This window comes from Lonchura striata, chromosome 1, assembly GCF_046129695.1.
Source record: "Lonchura striata isolate bLonStr1 chromosome 1, bLonStr1.mat, whole genome shotgun sequence".
NCBI classification, from domain to species: Eukaryota; Metazoa; Chordata; class Aves; order Passeriformes; family Estrildidae; genus Lonchura; species Lonchura striata.
The window spans coordinates 34,276,425-34,294,272 of NC_134603.1; the positions used below are offsets into that span (position 1 = coordinate 34,276,425).

The 17,848-nt window shown below is 34.3% G+C and overlaps 1 protein-coding gene across 8 annotated transcripts in view; it reads right to left on the bottom strand.

Moving 5' to 3' along the window:
• Positions 1–17,848, bottom strand: part of C1H8orf34 (chromosome 1 C8orf34 homolog) — a 147,304-nt gene that overhangs the window by 46,410 nt on the left and 83,046 nt on the right. For all 8 annotated transcript variants that reach the window (XM_021555582.3, XM_021555581.3, XM_021555578.3 and 5 more), the window contains one exon: positions 5,239–5,374. In XM_021555582.3, coding sequence (XP_021411257.1) covers positions 5,239–5,374 — 136 coding nt within the window. The remainder of the gene's footprint in view (positions 1–5,238; positions 5,375–17,848) is intronic.

Consider the following 17,848-nt stretch of genomic DNA (forward strand, 5'->3'; position numbering starts at 1 on the left):
ACTTGAAGACTGTTTGAAGGACAAGTCATCTTAAAGGTGTAAAAGTCACACATGATGAACAGGGTAGGGTTTTCACAGGCAAGGCAAACTGGCATGAGAATTTCTGAGTACTTTCTTTAAACCAAGTTTTCCAAAAATATCTATAATGGCAGCATACACAGAGTACTTCATGTATTCTATAATAACAGCTCAAGGATACAAGTTACTACACTTGAACAGTACTCCACATCCCATGGGTGAGAGTAAGAAAAGATCCATTTTAGTTTTTTAATGTATAGACGTACTTTGTTTATATCTGTATTTTTGATTCCTCTAATATGTTAAAATACGTCCCTACACTGTCCTTTTGCTTTAGCTAACCTTAAAATATTAACTAAAACATTGCATCTCAAACCTACATTTGTATGCGACTAGTGTTCCTTCCCAACATTCTTGTTCAGAAGCCTTCAAGCTTGTGGCACAGTATGTTTTCTATAATCCCATTTCTTTTTTAATCACATGCAACCCCTTTTTTGTATTCTATTGATGTTAAAAAGAATGAATGCAGCCCTTGCGCTATTAAAAACAAAAAGCTTCTTACTTTCAGGAATGCATTGGCAAGACTCCACAAGAACAAGATTTAACTTTTGAGCATGGCAGTGGGCATACAAGGCTAATGGGTGGTCCTTAAAAAAAAAGAAAAAAGAAAAAGAAAACCCCCTGTAATTCATTCAATAGTACATTAATATTATCTTTTACCTTATGGTTGATTAAATTCTTGCAAAACGCTCAATGTGCAAGTTACAATACATATGAGAAATATGGAAGTGGTGTTTGGCTTTTACAAATTGTCATTTAAATATCTATTTAACCCACACAAGTCTTGTTACTGTGTGAGGATGTCTTATAATTCATTGGCCAAACCTGAAATGCATTTGTTTTTCCTGTATGTGAGAAAGGATTCACAAAAACATGTTACAGAATGAGTCAGTCTATTTGAAAAGCCACTCAGACATAGACAAAGAATTATTATAACCATTTTACTCAAATAATCAAAATCTAGATCCATTTTAGCAGAAGTGTCCTTCCTTATTTTTCAGGCTAAATAGAAAAAAGCAAACCTTCCAAACACAGGGTGGGGGTTTTTTGTAGCCTTTTTTTCTGTATCTATAAACCTTGTTTTGTTCCACCTTGTGAATGATGTCACCCCTTTATTTAGATGACTTAATATGCTACTTAACTTGCCCTGTAGTCCAAGAGCAGCTATGGGAATAACATTGTTCTAGTAGCTACTTCCCCATTTGAAAAACCTCTTAAAGCTGTTATCCATCTGCATTTCGCTCATCGTGTGTGAAACATCTCTACAGAAAACAGTAAGCTCTCTGTTTCTTACAGTTATATGCCAGACTAGAAACCAATTTATACTCCAGTAGAATTAACCCTTCCTTTAATTTCTCATCTTCATCTGGGGAGTTTTTTGCAAAGGTTTTTTGAGGTCTTGGTTTTTTTGGGGGATTTTTTTTAGTTTTTTAAATCATAAGCTGTAAAAAGAAATTTGGTATGATAGCTTAAAAGAATTCCCCATTTTTATTTCCTGGATGTCTGGGTGGAGAACTTTACGTTTTTAAAAAATTACTGACTTGGTCTGTGATAACTATCTACCTGTTCATTATTTGAAGATGATTGGTGAAATTATCATGATTGAAGGTTAAATATCAGTTTCTAAAAAAGTTACAAATTTGGGAGTTTTATTCTAGTTCAAATTATGTTAATTCTCAGTCTCATTTCTTATGATTCACAAACAAGTTGGTACTTTTATCTAAGAGACTTAGGGCAAGTGAGAATATTTTCCCAAATGCAGTGTCTCAACACCATTGCAGGTTTCCTCCACAATATAAACTCGATTTAGTTTGTCTTGTAACAAAATTGGTTTTTATCTCTAACTATAGTCACTTCCATTTGGCATTCCTTTTTTGTGGGAAGAAGCTAAACTGGCACTAAATGAAGTCTGATCACAAGTATCTCAGTATGGAGGAAAACCATTGGCTTAGACCATTCTTCTCACAAGTCATTGCTCTCATTGTAGGAAACAGAAGCCAAAGAAATATAAAACATATAGTTGCACCCTACTGCAGGTAGCTTCATGGGGCATACAAAATGAAACCAGCACTCTTCTCAGGCTAAGGTAACCTACACAATAACCAACCTAATAGCCATAGACCTGCTCACTCTAACTCTCAAATAATGAGAGAGAGCACTAATGATCTATGGCAAGAAAATGTAGTCCTAGAAGCAAGAGCATCCAAAACTTACACACTATTTTAGTGAAGAAAGAGGGTGGAATTTCAATAAGAATATTTGTCCCTTCCAAGTGAGACACTAAATATTAAGCCAAATTAATTAAAGCTAGCACTGAAAAACTCCTTCAATTGTTTAAATAAATGTCTCTCAGAAAAGCTCCAATATACCCAAGAAAGCAGGAAAACTTCTGAAGGAGGTGTCATAGAAGGTAAATTGAGTGGAGAGTAATGAGAGCAAAGCATTTAAAAAATAATACAGCAAGGTTGAAAGAAATCAATTATGCAAATTCATGAGTAAAATTCAACTTTTTTTCTGAGCCAAGACACATTTCCTAATATTTGGAACTTTGCCAATTAAATTTCAAGTAAAAAGTTGTATTTCTCCTAACGACAGTCAAAATACCTTCAGCAAACCTAATCTAGTAATCTGACTTGACAAGCCCTATTATCTATACAACACCACTGCCATTAATAACTCAATTAATTTCAAATCACCTTTTACAACTGAAAAATGAGTAACATTAAGAGGAAAAACACCTGTTTAATTGTAACCAAAAGCATGCATATAACCAACAGCTCTTATTGACTTCTTTTTAAATTGTATTCAAACGTGTCTATAACCAAATCACACAGTATTCATATATATACACTGTACAGCACACCAGACTACTTAGGAAATGGAATATGAAAACATAAAAGTATAATTTCTAAAACAAATTAATACTCTAATAGGCTCTGTATTATGACCTTACATTAAATATTAGCCTTTGTCATAACAATGGAAACAAAGGCCAACACTGAGAAACTGAATCAGTGAGACGGTCCAAACACTCAGACTCTAATTTTATAGCACAGTATTTTCAATGGCTATATCACTGACAGACAGACATTCTAATTACTCTTGAAATCAAACAGGAAACAAACTGTCTCTATGTCTTCGAAGCCACTTGTTTTATGCAACTCTCTGTACCCCCCACTTCATCTGCTTCAAGAAGGCTCCAGACTAAACCCCTGTGAAAGTACTGAAGAGAGCACTAATTCCAGTAATAATTGTCTTGAAAAGAGGAAAGGTGTCCTCAATAAGAAGGAAGGAATGTTACAAAAGAATGGATAGACTTTATCACCTTGAAGAAAAAAATACTAGTTTCCTCACTAGTGAATACAACAGAAATACCCGCTTGTCTCTTTTGACTTCCCTTGCTCCTGAAGAGATGGTTTATTTTTTTAATTTCTCCAAAGTTTAAAGAAACTGCTAAATTGCAGTAAGAGTAAAAAGAATCACAGTCATGAAGGTATCATCAGTTCCTCACCGATTTCCTTAAACATTGTAGGGAAATAGTTGAAGGTGCAGCAGCAAAATAAAGCATTGTTTTGAATTCTCTGATACGTGAAGTGACAAAAGGGATTTTGTGAGATCTTTCTCTCCCAGCTCATATTTTAGAGGGAGGAATAGTATATTACATGCAGTTAAAGAACAATACTAATAGCCAAGGTTGCTAGGTTTGGCTCAAGATCTGAGCACTTTGTTCCCCGGTGTGCAGGATTGAGAGAATATATAGTATCTTGGCACCTGCTGTCAGCAGCTACTTAAAGGGAATTCAAAATTTAATTAACCTTCATAGTAATCCATAAAAGTTGTTATGCAAGTTCAGAACTTCAGAATTTAGAGAACTTAAGGTTTCTATATTCTTTACCTCTTACTTCTTAATCCATGGACAACAGATGCCAGGTGAAAAAATGTGCCACGCTTTCATGTAGGTAGTTGTTTAGAAACATTTTAAAACATAAGCAATTTTTTTGTATGAATTGGGAAGAATCCCATGACACACATGTTTGCTCTTTTCTTAAAGCATAAGGCCACACTGCTGATGAGCAAAAGTCTCTAGAATTGCAAGGCCATCCAGTCACTGCTGCTGTGGCAGTACTGTGAGGTGAAGTTCCCTGAGGCTCCACACCCCTACTAGACAGGATATTGCACCAGTGATTCAGTTTTGCCTCCCGTAGTTGTACTTCCAGACCATCAGAAAATGTCTTGAAGCCCCTCTGTCTACATTAGAGCTTTAGAAAAGTAGTAATTTATGAGCAAAATGGGGAAAAAAGTAGAAAAAAGTAGGGTGGCATATGGCCAAACTTTTGACTTAATTTCACCACAGGTTGCTTTTTATTTACAAGCAGCTAATCCGCTCTCAAACTACACAATAGAGCAGCCATTGGCAAAGGCAGGCAGATAAAATTGGCATGCCTCTATATTGTTCTTGTTAATCTGAACCATTAACAGAAGGGTGAGAAGGCTAGTTTTGTCATTTAAACAGGCTTAAATCCCTTCTCCAAATGAGCTTTTGTCTACATAGAAGAATTCATCCAGGAAATTTGAGGGGTTTCTGTTAGTGTTGCATTCTTGAGTTGACTAAGCTACAGGAATACTAACCTGCTTATTTGGTCTTCATACTGTAAATGCAAAAATTGTTGCCAGCTGTCAAAACCAAAATGAGTTCAACCTGACTAAATTATTTCTCAGAGGTGAAACAGGATGAGATTATAAAGTGCTAAGAAGCAACTATTTGAAATCCTGAAGTGCACCTGTGCAACTAAATCTCCATTTATACAGGTGCTTTTCAAATTGGATTTGAACCCTCAAATTCCCTGATTCATCCCTTGAAAAACCACAGAAGATCAAATAACAAATGAAATTCAGAGACGGAAGGGCTCAAAATAGTTTCAAGCTGTGAAGCAAGGCCTAAGACTATGTCGATGTGACACATCAAGCATAAACATAAGTTGCACAATTCAAATGCCAGAGGTCACAGGGTAGCCAGTAGCTAAGGGTTTTTTTGGCGCTTTTTTTTTTTTTTTTTTAGCACAGGAAAGGTCATCACCTGGTCCATAAGCACAAAACACAACAAAATACCTAGAGAAGAAAAGTATTAGTTGGCATGATCTGGTTTTGTTTCAATTTTACCTGGCACATCTTGCACATATATTCAATGTGACCTTTGCTTGAGGCTCAGCCATATGAGCACTTCGAGTTTGATTGAATTTGCTCCCAGAAGACACCACACTTGTTACTCCTTCCATTCTGAGATCATCAAGATCCTCTGCAACAAGACAGAACAATGGGATGAACACATGATTAAATTTTGTAGCAATAAAGAAGCCTTACCTGTAGAATCACTAAAAAATGGAACTGCACAAAAATGGGGAAGAAAACAGTTACTTGCATACTAACAGGAAAAGACATCTGAGAGCATTTTTACTTTTATATATTATCACCATCTTATAAGGGGTTCCTTAAAAAATATTCAGTATCATTTCTACATAAAACCATGCTGCATATTTTTAAAATCTTTATTTATCTGGTTCATTTATTAAAAACTTGTCATCAAGAGATGCTGTCTAATAGCTCTATTTGACACTGAACATATTGAAAACAAAAATATTTTTTTAATGTATGCTATTCTTCTATGTTTTTTTCATCATCTATTCATTTAGCAGTGAAAAAAATATTGCTAAAATAAGTGTTCTACTAAACCCACAAAATATGAAATGGACATATATATCACAGTGAAAGGGACCATAATGTGCATATTTAAATCTACCATATTCCTGTAATATGGGAAACTCACAATCAAAACTGAATTTTCAATGACTGTAAAATCATTCACATTTTGAAGGGAGACAGAAAAGGGTCTCAGATTTTTTTTTCCCAAGATGACACTGCAATAGTATAGCTCAGCTGGATTGTAAATGAATTATTTTGGTTTACAGGGCATTCTTTTGAGGTTAATCTCTATATTTTTTGCTAACACAAAGCACAAAATATTTTTTGCTAACACAAGTTCTCTATGCCTCAAGTATCTATAAGCCCAATTTTCACTTGTTTATAACTTGATTATTCTCTAGCTGAAATGCAAACAAGCAAAGCACTGGCTAGCTTCTATTAAATTATCATAGACTGACCATGTAACCATTCCATGTACTGACTGATGCATGTGGTGTATGGTACACAGTATGTCATCATCTGATTAAAATGTCTTTCAGATATTCTATACACATGTATTTTCATATATTTACATTTACAAAACAAACCTAATGTTAAAGGATCTGAATGAAGCACAAAGTACAAAAAGATTTTAAATCCCAATATCAGATGGAGAAAAGTCACAGAGAACTTTAAATTCAGAGGAGATTAATCAATTCAATTAATTAGAATTTAAAATACACAAGTAGTCATTATAGACAGACAGTGGAGAACCAAGCTGCTTTTCATACACAAAAGAATGAGATACAACCCCCCAAATCTCTACCCAAAATACTTCTGGTCGTCCTCTATAGTTCATAGACCTCACTCCTACCAGTGTGCTTTAAAGTCAGGGCAATGTGGTCAGATTATCGGGATTATGTCCTGTTAACAACACTCTTTTGGGGAGACATGGATTTTAGTAAGCAACAGTCAATAACAGCTAGGCTTAACTCATATGAAAATTTTGTGACCAAAGTCCTTGAACCACATTTTCTTCTCTGTAATGTTTTATTTTACTGCTTAAGAAAACTCTCCTCCCCACCACCACCACCCCCAGCCAATTTGTTGCCTTGATATAAACTGACAAGTTACTGAAGTTTCTGGCATCATTTACACCATTTCAACACCCTTTCCTTTAAATTCCATGTATGCTTAATACACAAACTAATTCAAAGGACCTGGAAGGTTATATGATAGAGAGCTATGAAATCAACCACCTATGAGTCATTTCAGAAAAGGTATTACATATTTGGAACACATTATGTATTAAAATAAATACAGTTTAATTGTGCTTTAAAGAGGTGTGAAAAGTTCCATACTTTTTAATAGATGTAAACGACTGGATGAATTACAGTTTAAAAGTAATTGAAGCATATGCTTCAGATTTTTCTCCCACTAAGCAGACGTGATTTCTTTAAATAAGATTTTCAGCTGTTCTCTGCTTGATTAACTTTTGGCTCTCTGATGACTATGTGTTTCAACAAAGCAATGATATAGGCTGCCCTCCATGATATCTTTTATATTTGAATTTGGATATCAAATTATCATGCCTTTTTGTCATTTTTAGTCAACTAACACCCTTTTTCTCTCAAAAAAGAATTAAGTGAAACTTTGTGCTAAAAATGTGGATTCAAGAGCTGCCTGTAGTAGTAGCCAACAGACAAGAAGGCAGAATAGTATGCAATATTAATTTATTGTCAGATGCTGTTGGAGTAACAGCAGTAATGTGCATACAAAGTGCAGATTTGAAATACCAAAAACCTACATCGTAAACAACTGCTATTTTTCTCAAGGAATTGTAGTTGATCTAATTCAACATTGGATGGAATTTGTACATGGCAAATTACAAAAAGCTGTTAATAATACAAGCAAACAGGGTAATCCAAAGAGTAACTGCAGCATTTGATTTAATCTCATTACTGTGCCTCTGCATGGACATGGAATGCTTTCAGTTTCTTCTGGATACTTCAGATTTACAGTACAGATACTGAACATTTTCTCACTAAAGCAACTGGGCTTTGAGAAACTGCCTGTTTTGTAATACCCATAACTTTGGATGGGAATTTTTGAGTTTGTAAGCAAGTTTATATGCCATCTTCCAGATCAACCCCATTAATTATTGAAGATTTTTAATTTAAAAAACCCAAAACAACAAAACAACAAAACCTAGCAGCAGTAAAACAACAAATCATACAGAAATTTTAGTGCTAAACTCTTGAGTGTATGTGTGCATATTGTTCAATAATTCATGCGTGCTTTGCAGAAAAATATTTGTTCACAAATAAGAAAGTTATTAACATAGATACAACCAGTGAACGCAATAGTGCTTTATTTAAGAGTAAAAAAAAGAGCTTCAAAGTTTCAGATACTTCTATCGGAAAGAACCAGTCTTAGAAAAATAGGATTTCATTAGAGAGTCAATTCAGTTATAGGTTCTGGACACTGAATCTTTTCTCTTTCTTTGTATTCTTTGCTAGACCAATTAGTCATTATACAGCTTAGTGGCTCCATGGTTTTATTGAGCAGCAATGAGGTAATTCACGGAGAAAACAGAAAATATTTGGAAGTGAGATAAAGATCACAAGTGTAATATAGTATAGAAGAGAATGAGATGTTTTCTAGATTAACAATAATGTTGTGCTAAGCTTAATTCATTGTGATATTTTTATATAGAAAATTTTCACCAAAAAGGGAGGGGTAAAAAGTTATCTACTTCAACTAAACGAGAATAAAGCCCAATAACAAGGTCATGTTTTTAAATAGGACATTGATCACAATTATTTACTTTCTTTTTTTGGAGGAAAGGATGGGGAGAGGGAAAGGGGCACTCACTAGTGCCAAATATTTCAGACTGCAAGATTGCTTATTGTCTTGGGATGACAGGTTGTGGAATGATTTTACAAACACAAGACTTGCACACCATTCATTTTAAGGACAGAGCTCTTCTTATGCAAAATTCCTATAAAATACAGTGAAAGCTTAGTTGCACAGAAGATCCATGTAATCAGATATGTTGTATTGTTTCATATGATCCAGTCACTTTTGTCTCCTTCCTCCATAATAAAACATGTAGTAATTTCCCAGGATTACTTCAAGAAGTATAAGGCTCAAAACTGGAAAAAGTCCATGGCAGCTTAGTTTGTCTGTTCAGTCTAATACTAACAAAAGCACTAAATGTTTTCATGGGAGAGTAAAATTCAGACAATGAATTCTGATTTATATTCTTGCATGCCACCAGTCAGTCCTGGTGCACCAGTAAAATAATGCCTCATTCTCTGAAGCAATTAATTCCTCAGAGTAGTGCTCTTACATTGTGGTAGACATTGATGTATTCCTTGTATATAGCATTGAATTGTCAAGGCGTTGTTGGCTGAAGCACAGACTCTTACTATGCTCTACTAATCTCATTTGAAAACAAAGCCCCCCACAACCAACCAAAAAAAAAAAAAAAAAAACCCCACCAAAAATAGAACAACAAACCAAACAAAGAAACAACTAAATAAACGCAATTCAACAAAATCCTACTGCTGATAGAAGCTCTGCTTGTTGAATCTAAGCAGCTTTATATGTCATATTTTTGTGTCTTATTATGTTAATCAATCCTCTTTGTTTTAGATAAATTATCTTGCCAGTTATGAAGAGATTACAACAAAAGAACGCATCAATTCCTAAAAAAGTACTGGGGCAAGCATGAAGTAGGCTTCCAGACAAGGAAGAATCATGAACTTAGAATATCTGATGCTCCACTCTTGAAACAGATATTTTAAATATTTGCTTCAACAGATGCAAAACTGGAGTTATCTTCTACAGCACACTAACTACAGGACTTCTCTTTTTGTTTCTTCAATGTCATGGAGCAGACAATGCTGTTAGTCTGGCACATATGTTCTAAGATATTTTCCCATAAACATCTTAAAATACCAGAATTTCACCCAGTTTAGACCCATGTCATAGGGTTTTGATACAAATATTCTAAGTAAATACATCAACAGACTTTCACCCCTTAGGTATATCTAAGATTTTGGAACACACTGTTCTGAAGACATCTTACTTAAGAAGCATCTCAAGTTGACAATAAATTCCCTAAATGTTTGTGCTTTCACTGACAGATGCACAGAAAGTCAATTGAAACATGATGCTGCTGAGTCCTTGAATTTGCACATCTATGTCTACCTGTATCAGTTGTCAGAGCCAATCGAGCAGAATTTCACTCCATAAGTCTAAAAACCACAAAACCAACATGGGAGTAGAGAAAGCAGCATTGTTTCAGGTACTGAAATATACAATGAATCATTGATTTGAGTTCTCACTTTTAATCAGCAAGAGTGAAAGGAATCTTTCTTAAGTATCTCCCCCTTCCTATTTTTCCCCAGGTGTGATTTGAATTAACATAGGAGGTAGCCTTTTCTGATGTAGATGTTCTAGTTTCATTAAACACTTCAGGATCTTAGAAAATTACATGAAGAACTGGCCCACAGGGTTCCTGCTTATTCTTCCTTTTTCCACAAGGTGTGATAGTTATTTTTGACTGAAAACAAGTAACTTGTAGGCAAGACTGAACACTGACTTAGGCAATGAGAGTGTCTCTGCATGCAGAGCAGGGGCTTCAGAGCACATTATGGTTTCTTTTTATTTACATGAGGAAGTCCATAATCAGAGTTGAAAAGAATTGGCTTATCATTCTGGTAATCCAAGGATCTAATATCACCAAATAACCACTGCTCACCCACCAGTTCAGCAACAATAACTGCCTAATAATTATTGTTGCTCCTTACCAGTAGGGATTTCAAACTCATTGGTCTAAGCTTTCAACTAGGTAGTTTCATTCAGTGCTAATGAATTTAAAAAAACCCACTTTATTTCTACATTAATGGGAATCTGGTATTGCCTGGAGCATTTTAATTACTTCTACATTTCCAATAAAAAAATTTCACTTGCTACATCACATTCTACAATGCATTACTGCAATTGCCATAACTGCACACCAGTGCTTGCACTGCAATAATACAGAATCTCAAAGAGGTCATGAGATAATACACAAAACCACCTGAAATTCTGGAGTTCAGAAGGCATCTAAAGGAATGTCTTTTAATGATTTCCCTTGGTAATTTTTTTTTTTTCACTTTATATTTAAGTAAAGCAACCTTTAAATTTAAAAGAAAATTTTGATCAATATTTCTAATTAGCTCCAATTCTACTGTCACTCATTCCTGCAACCACTATAATTGTGTGCAATTTGGGCCACAGTTCAACTCTGTGTTCTTAAAGAAAACCACCAAAAAAAGCTTTTTCATAATAATAGAAAAAGCCATGTTTAAATCCGAAAGTTTTTCTTCAATCATAATGAAAATATAAAAGCATTAGAAAAGAATGTATATTTAAAAGGTTTCAGTTTGTGGTTTTTTATTTTTTAACAAAGGGGAGACAGCTGTAATATTTTGAAGTGCATTTGGTTAATGTAATACAGATGTGTCTTACAATATATATATCTGTAATACTGAATTTCACATTACATTGTTGCTTATATTTTGAACTAAGCTGATAATTTTCATGCTGTTTATATGAAGTTTTACAAAAATGAGCTGAGTAATTCATTAGTTCAGTATTCCTCACAAAACACAGAGTGCCTAGAGGGCATTTTCAGCCAACAGAAAAAAAATTATCCTGTTTAATATTTTATGAATCAATTTTTGCACTGAGTTGCGCATTCATATTTCTTTGCAGCCACATAAGTTACTCTACCTGTCCATTGGCTGGATTAATCCTAGTTAGCTTGTTGAGAGGCCAGTGGAAATTCATACACCTTTTATTAAAATGAAAGTTGAGGCAAAGCATAAAAATTACGAATAATCTTATGCCAAACATTTCCAGCAACAGGGAACCTTCCAAAAGGACTTTTTTCTTGTTTTTTTAAAAACTGTTTGTCCTTGGAGTGCCAGTAAGCATATTCTCTTTCATAAACCTACACACATCAAGAATTCCTACAGTGCAAATATCTCTAGTTCCCCATCTTCTATTTTTTAATTAGTTACTTAAGTAAAAGTAAAATATTTTACTTGTCCTCCAGAGAATTTTTTTTCATTAAAAAGAACCACCATAAGTAAGAAGCAAGGTGCTTATACAGCTTAAATTTTCTACTGATAAACTAGCACATCTCCCAGTTTTAAAAAAAGTAGCTTTCAGTCATTGCACTATTGCACCTATTATGCTAGAAAAGTTCCAGTTAATTTAGGGACTAATATATGAGTGATCTCAGACTGGACAGTTTGGGCAGGCAGGGAAAAAGCAATGAAATCTCTAAACACTCTGTGTGCACAGGCACATTTAGCAACAGATATTTCTTATGTTGTATGTGGAAGTTCCTAGTGAGCTCTAGGTTCATTAAAGTCCTGACTGAGACAGTAACCATGTAAGCAATTCTACAATAATCACCAAAGCTCTTAGCTAAAAAACTAGAAGAAACATACTTTTCTATTGCTCTGTAACTTCTGCCCAGCTGCAAAGGGAAAACTGCCCTCCTTGTTTCTTCTGCTAACTGTGAATCGAGGATGAGAATGAGTACAGCATGGCAACCACTAACCCAGGCTCTGCCATTTCTTCCAGCCCCATCCCTCTATCAGCTTGCATCAACTCTCCTTGGTCCTGAGATACGACCATCTGTTTTGTATCACTATCCTTATTTTGGCCAGACACTGGGACATCTGGAAGACTGCACTGTCTACACTCCAAGAAGCAGACACTGAGCTGGATACCATCAGCATACCAATGGCATCCCAGCTGACAGTACATGCTCTTCCTCACTCATTGATTAAATTCATACCACTGAAATCTTTCCAAAGAGGGTAGAGAAAAAAATTTATAATTTTATCTCCCCAGTTGGGTCAAGCAGATAAACTAGCAGGTATGTCAAAAACATTCCCCACATCAAATAGATTAATAATTTAATAAGGTTTTAAATATACCACACAGTTTTCCAATATTTCTTTCTTTTTTAATAAAGAGAAGCAAGTGCTTTTTAAATAAAGTTTAGATTACCGAAAAACATGTGCAGTTGGAGATGTTGTATAGGTGCTGTTTATTCTGTTAGATTGCTTTGTGTAATGTATGAGTTCAGTGCACTGTTGGCTTATGTTTGCTCATGCTTTTGTTTGGAAAGTAGAAAATTAGATTTTTGGTTTTGTCGCAATGATTGTGCAAGCATTCTACAATGCAAGACAGAGATCTGGCTGAAATGGAAAATGGTCTAGTGGTACATATAATACATTTGGTTGCTATACTTTCATTGAATATTGCAGGACAAGATTATTGCCTAAAAATAAATCAGGCATTACAGCATGTTAGGTCATGCTAACCTAATATTAGTTAGCTAACTAATTAATATTAGTTCAAGCCTAGTATCTTAAACATCATAGAGATACATTTGCTTTTACTCAACACTACTTTATCTTCCAAATATGAATGACATATTTCTCCAGAATATCTCATTTCAGATTAAAATAATTTTAAAAATCAATCAGAAAATTTTATCTGACAATTCTGCTTCTCAAGACACACTAACACTAATCATGACTCCACTGAACTCAAGGGAAATTTCCCATTACTCCACAGACTGAAAATTTATCTTAAGTATTTCAAGTTTCTCCCTTTTGGGTTTTAGCTCCTTAAAATGACAGCTGTGAAACTCAGGTAGATCTTGAGATAGCTTTAACTTTGGAGTCCATAGCACTGGAACAGATGCGAACCACATCTTTTGGCAGCCACTGTAGGTCCTTTTCCTGTGGAGGACAAAAACCACTCTATCTACACTACCCCTAACTGAGAGGGAGTCAGAGACTCTAGACTGGAAAGCCAACTCAACATCAGATATCAAATGTTCCTTTAAAAGCTGTGAAAAAAGGGTGAAGGAAACACAAAACATTAGGAAGCACAATCATATGCTGGTTGGAGGCAGCAAAAAAAGAGTACATTGTATCACAGCAGAAAAATTACTAAATTATTGTATTTTTCTTCTCAAAAATAACCATCTGTACTAATTTTCTAGACTGCAGGCAGTCTGACTGTTAGAAAACCTAAAAATGAAATAAAGACAAAGTCACAGTACAAAACCATATCAACAGGAAGAACAGAGAAAATAAAGAAAAAATCCCAACAGCAAAAAATATCTATTTCAAGCCAAAAGGAAACGGGCAGCACTGCACCAAGAAGAAAGTTAGATCAACATAAAAAGGCCAAGTAATTCATGGTTTTCGATCCTCAGGCACACTAGCAAACCTCACTAGCCTTGAAATACTGTTAGCTCAAATGATGGATGAATAAGGTCAAACTCCAAGGTGCTAACCTGCAGCCACTAAGAATGCAGTTCTGTGTTCCAGAATACCTTGTTTCCAGTGGTGAAGTCCCATTTATTCCTGTGCTCTTACCCCTTTCTACCATTCCCAGTGATATCAGAGCTTGATTTTTACCTGATTCTGGTACGAATCCATAATAAAAATACTATATTTTTGGTAGAATCTTCTGCATGTGTGTTGGTAGAATTGCAGAGCTGCCTTGGCACACTAAGGTTTCAAGCATTAAGATCCATCTAAAGGAAACAACAGAAACCTACCTGAACCTACTCTGCCTGAAGGAACAGAGGAGGAAGTAGGATCACCTTCTCCAACTAAAACAAGCTTTCATAATCAGTTAGGCTCAGCCCTTCTCCCAGAGCTATAACCCTTAGTGGGAAAAGCATCTGGTATTTAAGTAACAGTAACAAGTAAGAATATGAACATGTTTATCAAAGCATCAGCAATAAAAGAAAACAAGATATAATTTTTATATTAACAGAATGATACCCCATCTGTGACTCACCTCTGCTGCTTTAACGACCTTAAAATTTAGTGTAATTTTGCTTCTTGCTTCTTTCAAGACACAGAAGTTTTCACAACTGAGATTCTATGAGAATATTCATGTCTTCAGAAACACATTCCTAATATATTACCAACATATGATTCTTAATATTATGTGTTACCACATTAAAGATACAATTTTCAACTTTTTAAAAAAGTATCACACATGGCAAGTAATCATAGCCTTTTATTTTTTTTCTTATTTAAATGAGCAATGCCAAGCTGATAAAATCTATTATGATTGAACTTGGAAATAAGCTTGAATATGAGAAGAAGGCTAAAATCAGGCTTGTTATCAACACAGTGTCTTACCTTCTTATCACCTTTTCCTCATCTGTTTAAAAATTCCTGAAATATGGTAATACACATAAATTAAATTATATCTGATATTATGATATAGCTTTTGAAATGAATGCAGACCTAATGGATATGTCATGATACCTTGAAAATTAACATCAATTTGAAAGGGGATCCATAGGCTCAAAAAAAATTTCAAAACTTAATAATTCATCCATTTCCATATTACAGATACAAATATTATACTGAAACTAGTGCACACGTACATTTGATCCTTCATCAAATTGTCATATCAATTAAATTGCATTCCTCCAAACTCAACACCCCTTAAGTTTCTCAAAACACAAGAAGCAGTTTGTAACATCTGACAGTGCTTCAGCATCTCCATAGAAACACTTTCCTCAGCTCCCAAATGACCTTTCCAATTATTTATGTACAAAGTTCCTTCTCAGATGAGCACTTCAAAACAGTCTGTTTAAGAAGTTCAAGAAGCTCAGAAGGCTGACACAACTTCCCAACACACCAATGAAAGTCCCCCATATAATTAATGTTATACTTCTTATGGAGTGTTTCTCTATGTAAAGATTCAATATGATGTGAATTCTTGCCAAACTGTTGCTCATTTACAAACTATAAATTATGGCTAATATAAAGAAATCAAACCCACATAATCCAAACAAATTCTAAACAACAGGCTATCAGAAAGACAAGTCCCAAGTCATGGGTTGTATAACTACCATATTTATATAATTTGGAGGTTTTAACAGAGAATTTTAGGTTCCTTAAGTATTTTATTCAAGCCATTTCACCAATGCCTTTGAACACATCAAAAGAAAATTAATATTCAAAGAAAAAAAAATAACTACTGCTTTGTGAGACTTTAACAATATTTTGCCCCGGTAACCAGACATATATTTAGAACAAATTTCACCCAAAAAAGTATTGTTTTTATCAAAACATTGAGTGAATATTCATAAAAAACTCCACAATAATAAGTTCAGCCAAATTATTTGTGACTGACATAACCCAGTTGCTACCCATTTCCTGAAAAACACCAGGAAAACAAGTTCCTCTCAGAAATATTCAAATATGTCAAAAGATTTTTGTATCCCTCTGAGGATATCCAAGAAAGCATGAAAACCATTTCATAAAATGCCCCACACGGACACATTTCCCCATAAAGCCAAATGGATAAACAGGTCTGGAAACTATTGTTAGACACCTTGACAAGTCTTCTCTACTCCCAACATTACTTTGAGTACTTCTGCAGTTAGGTGATAGTGATTGAAAATTAAATCTGTGACGTTCTGAGGAATTGTCTCTCCACAGACATTAACTCACATTTACTTTTAATCATTTATACTCTAAGCAAATGACAGAGATGCTGAAACAGGAATTAAATCATACATAAAATTCCTTTGAATACATAAAATTGACAATGATTCACTCAACTTCTGAATATGCTAAAAAAAAAGAGTAAATCCCTATGTCAAGAAAAAGCATTTTCCTGTGATGTGCCAAAACAATCTTTCAGAGAGTGGCCAGGTGAGCAAGAGGAAACTATTCCATTAAAGCAAACATTAATTAGGATTGACTGCATTCTCCACATGGAGGAAAGAAATGAGGACTTTGCAATGTTTGAAGGAAATAGATGTTTAGCCACTTCTTTGTGCCATAACAGGGAAGTATCACAGTGAATGGCAAGCACTCTGTAAGGCATGTGCAGGACACACACCCAGTTCTCTTGTGTCCATGAAACCAGCTGATTTGCCTTCAAGTGCTTTCAAATCTACATACAACAAGGGGAATATTTCTACATGAAAAAACTGTAAAACGTGCACATGGGAAGCATGGCTTATCTTCTCAATCTCAAAGTTTCATGTTTTCACCTTAGTTAAGCAAAAAATTACATATGATAATAAAATTAGTTAGCCTTCATTTGCATTTCACATAAACAGTACACAATTATTTGTAATAATTATTTAAAACAATAAATACATTTTTATATAATACAAATATTATTTTTTCTAGCCTACTGGACAATTGTCTGAACAAACTTGAAGCTGAAATTACTCATCAAAAGAAACTTGAAGGAAGACTAAGAAAGGATTATATGCAACACCACTTTCATACTTCAATGTCAGCATTTATATATCCAAAAATAGGAAAATACTAAAGTCAATAATATTTTAAAATTCTGCAATAATGTAGGAATGTTTTGGACAAACAGAAAGCATGAAAGCATGCTCTTTACTCATGTTAAAAAGGATAAATATGTGACTATCACTTGTTTTATTATGAATTATGCCTTTAAAGAACAATTTTGTTCTTTTATAGTTTCATTTACACCACCTTTTCCAGTTTTTATTCTCATCATATTGAAAGGCAAACAATCTCCTTGTAACTTCTGGTTTTAATAAAATAAAGGGAGAAATTTTTTGAAGACACAATTGGATTTGTTTCTCTTTGCATCTGGTTAAAAAACAATACTAACAAATCCTATTATTTGCATATTTATTTATATTTCATTATTCCCAGGACCACAAAGTTTCTCAGAAGAGGATTTAAAACACTGGAACAAATAATAATTCTTTTAATTTTTATTTTATTCCTTCATTATTGGATACTTAAAAGATAAACCATTTTCTTTACAGAAAAGAAATTTGGGCTACATCAATATAACCTAGAAAACAGTAAGCCAATAAATGAAACCCTTCTGTTCCAAACTCCTTCGGTCACAAACACACACTGTAACCTCTACTGTTTAGTCCAGGAATGTACCAACATTATGTATTTAACATCACATGCATACACACAAAACCTAATAAATTTTAATTTCTTTTTCAGATGCTCAGTATCTCAAC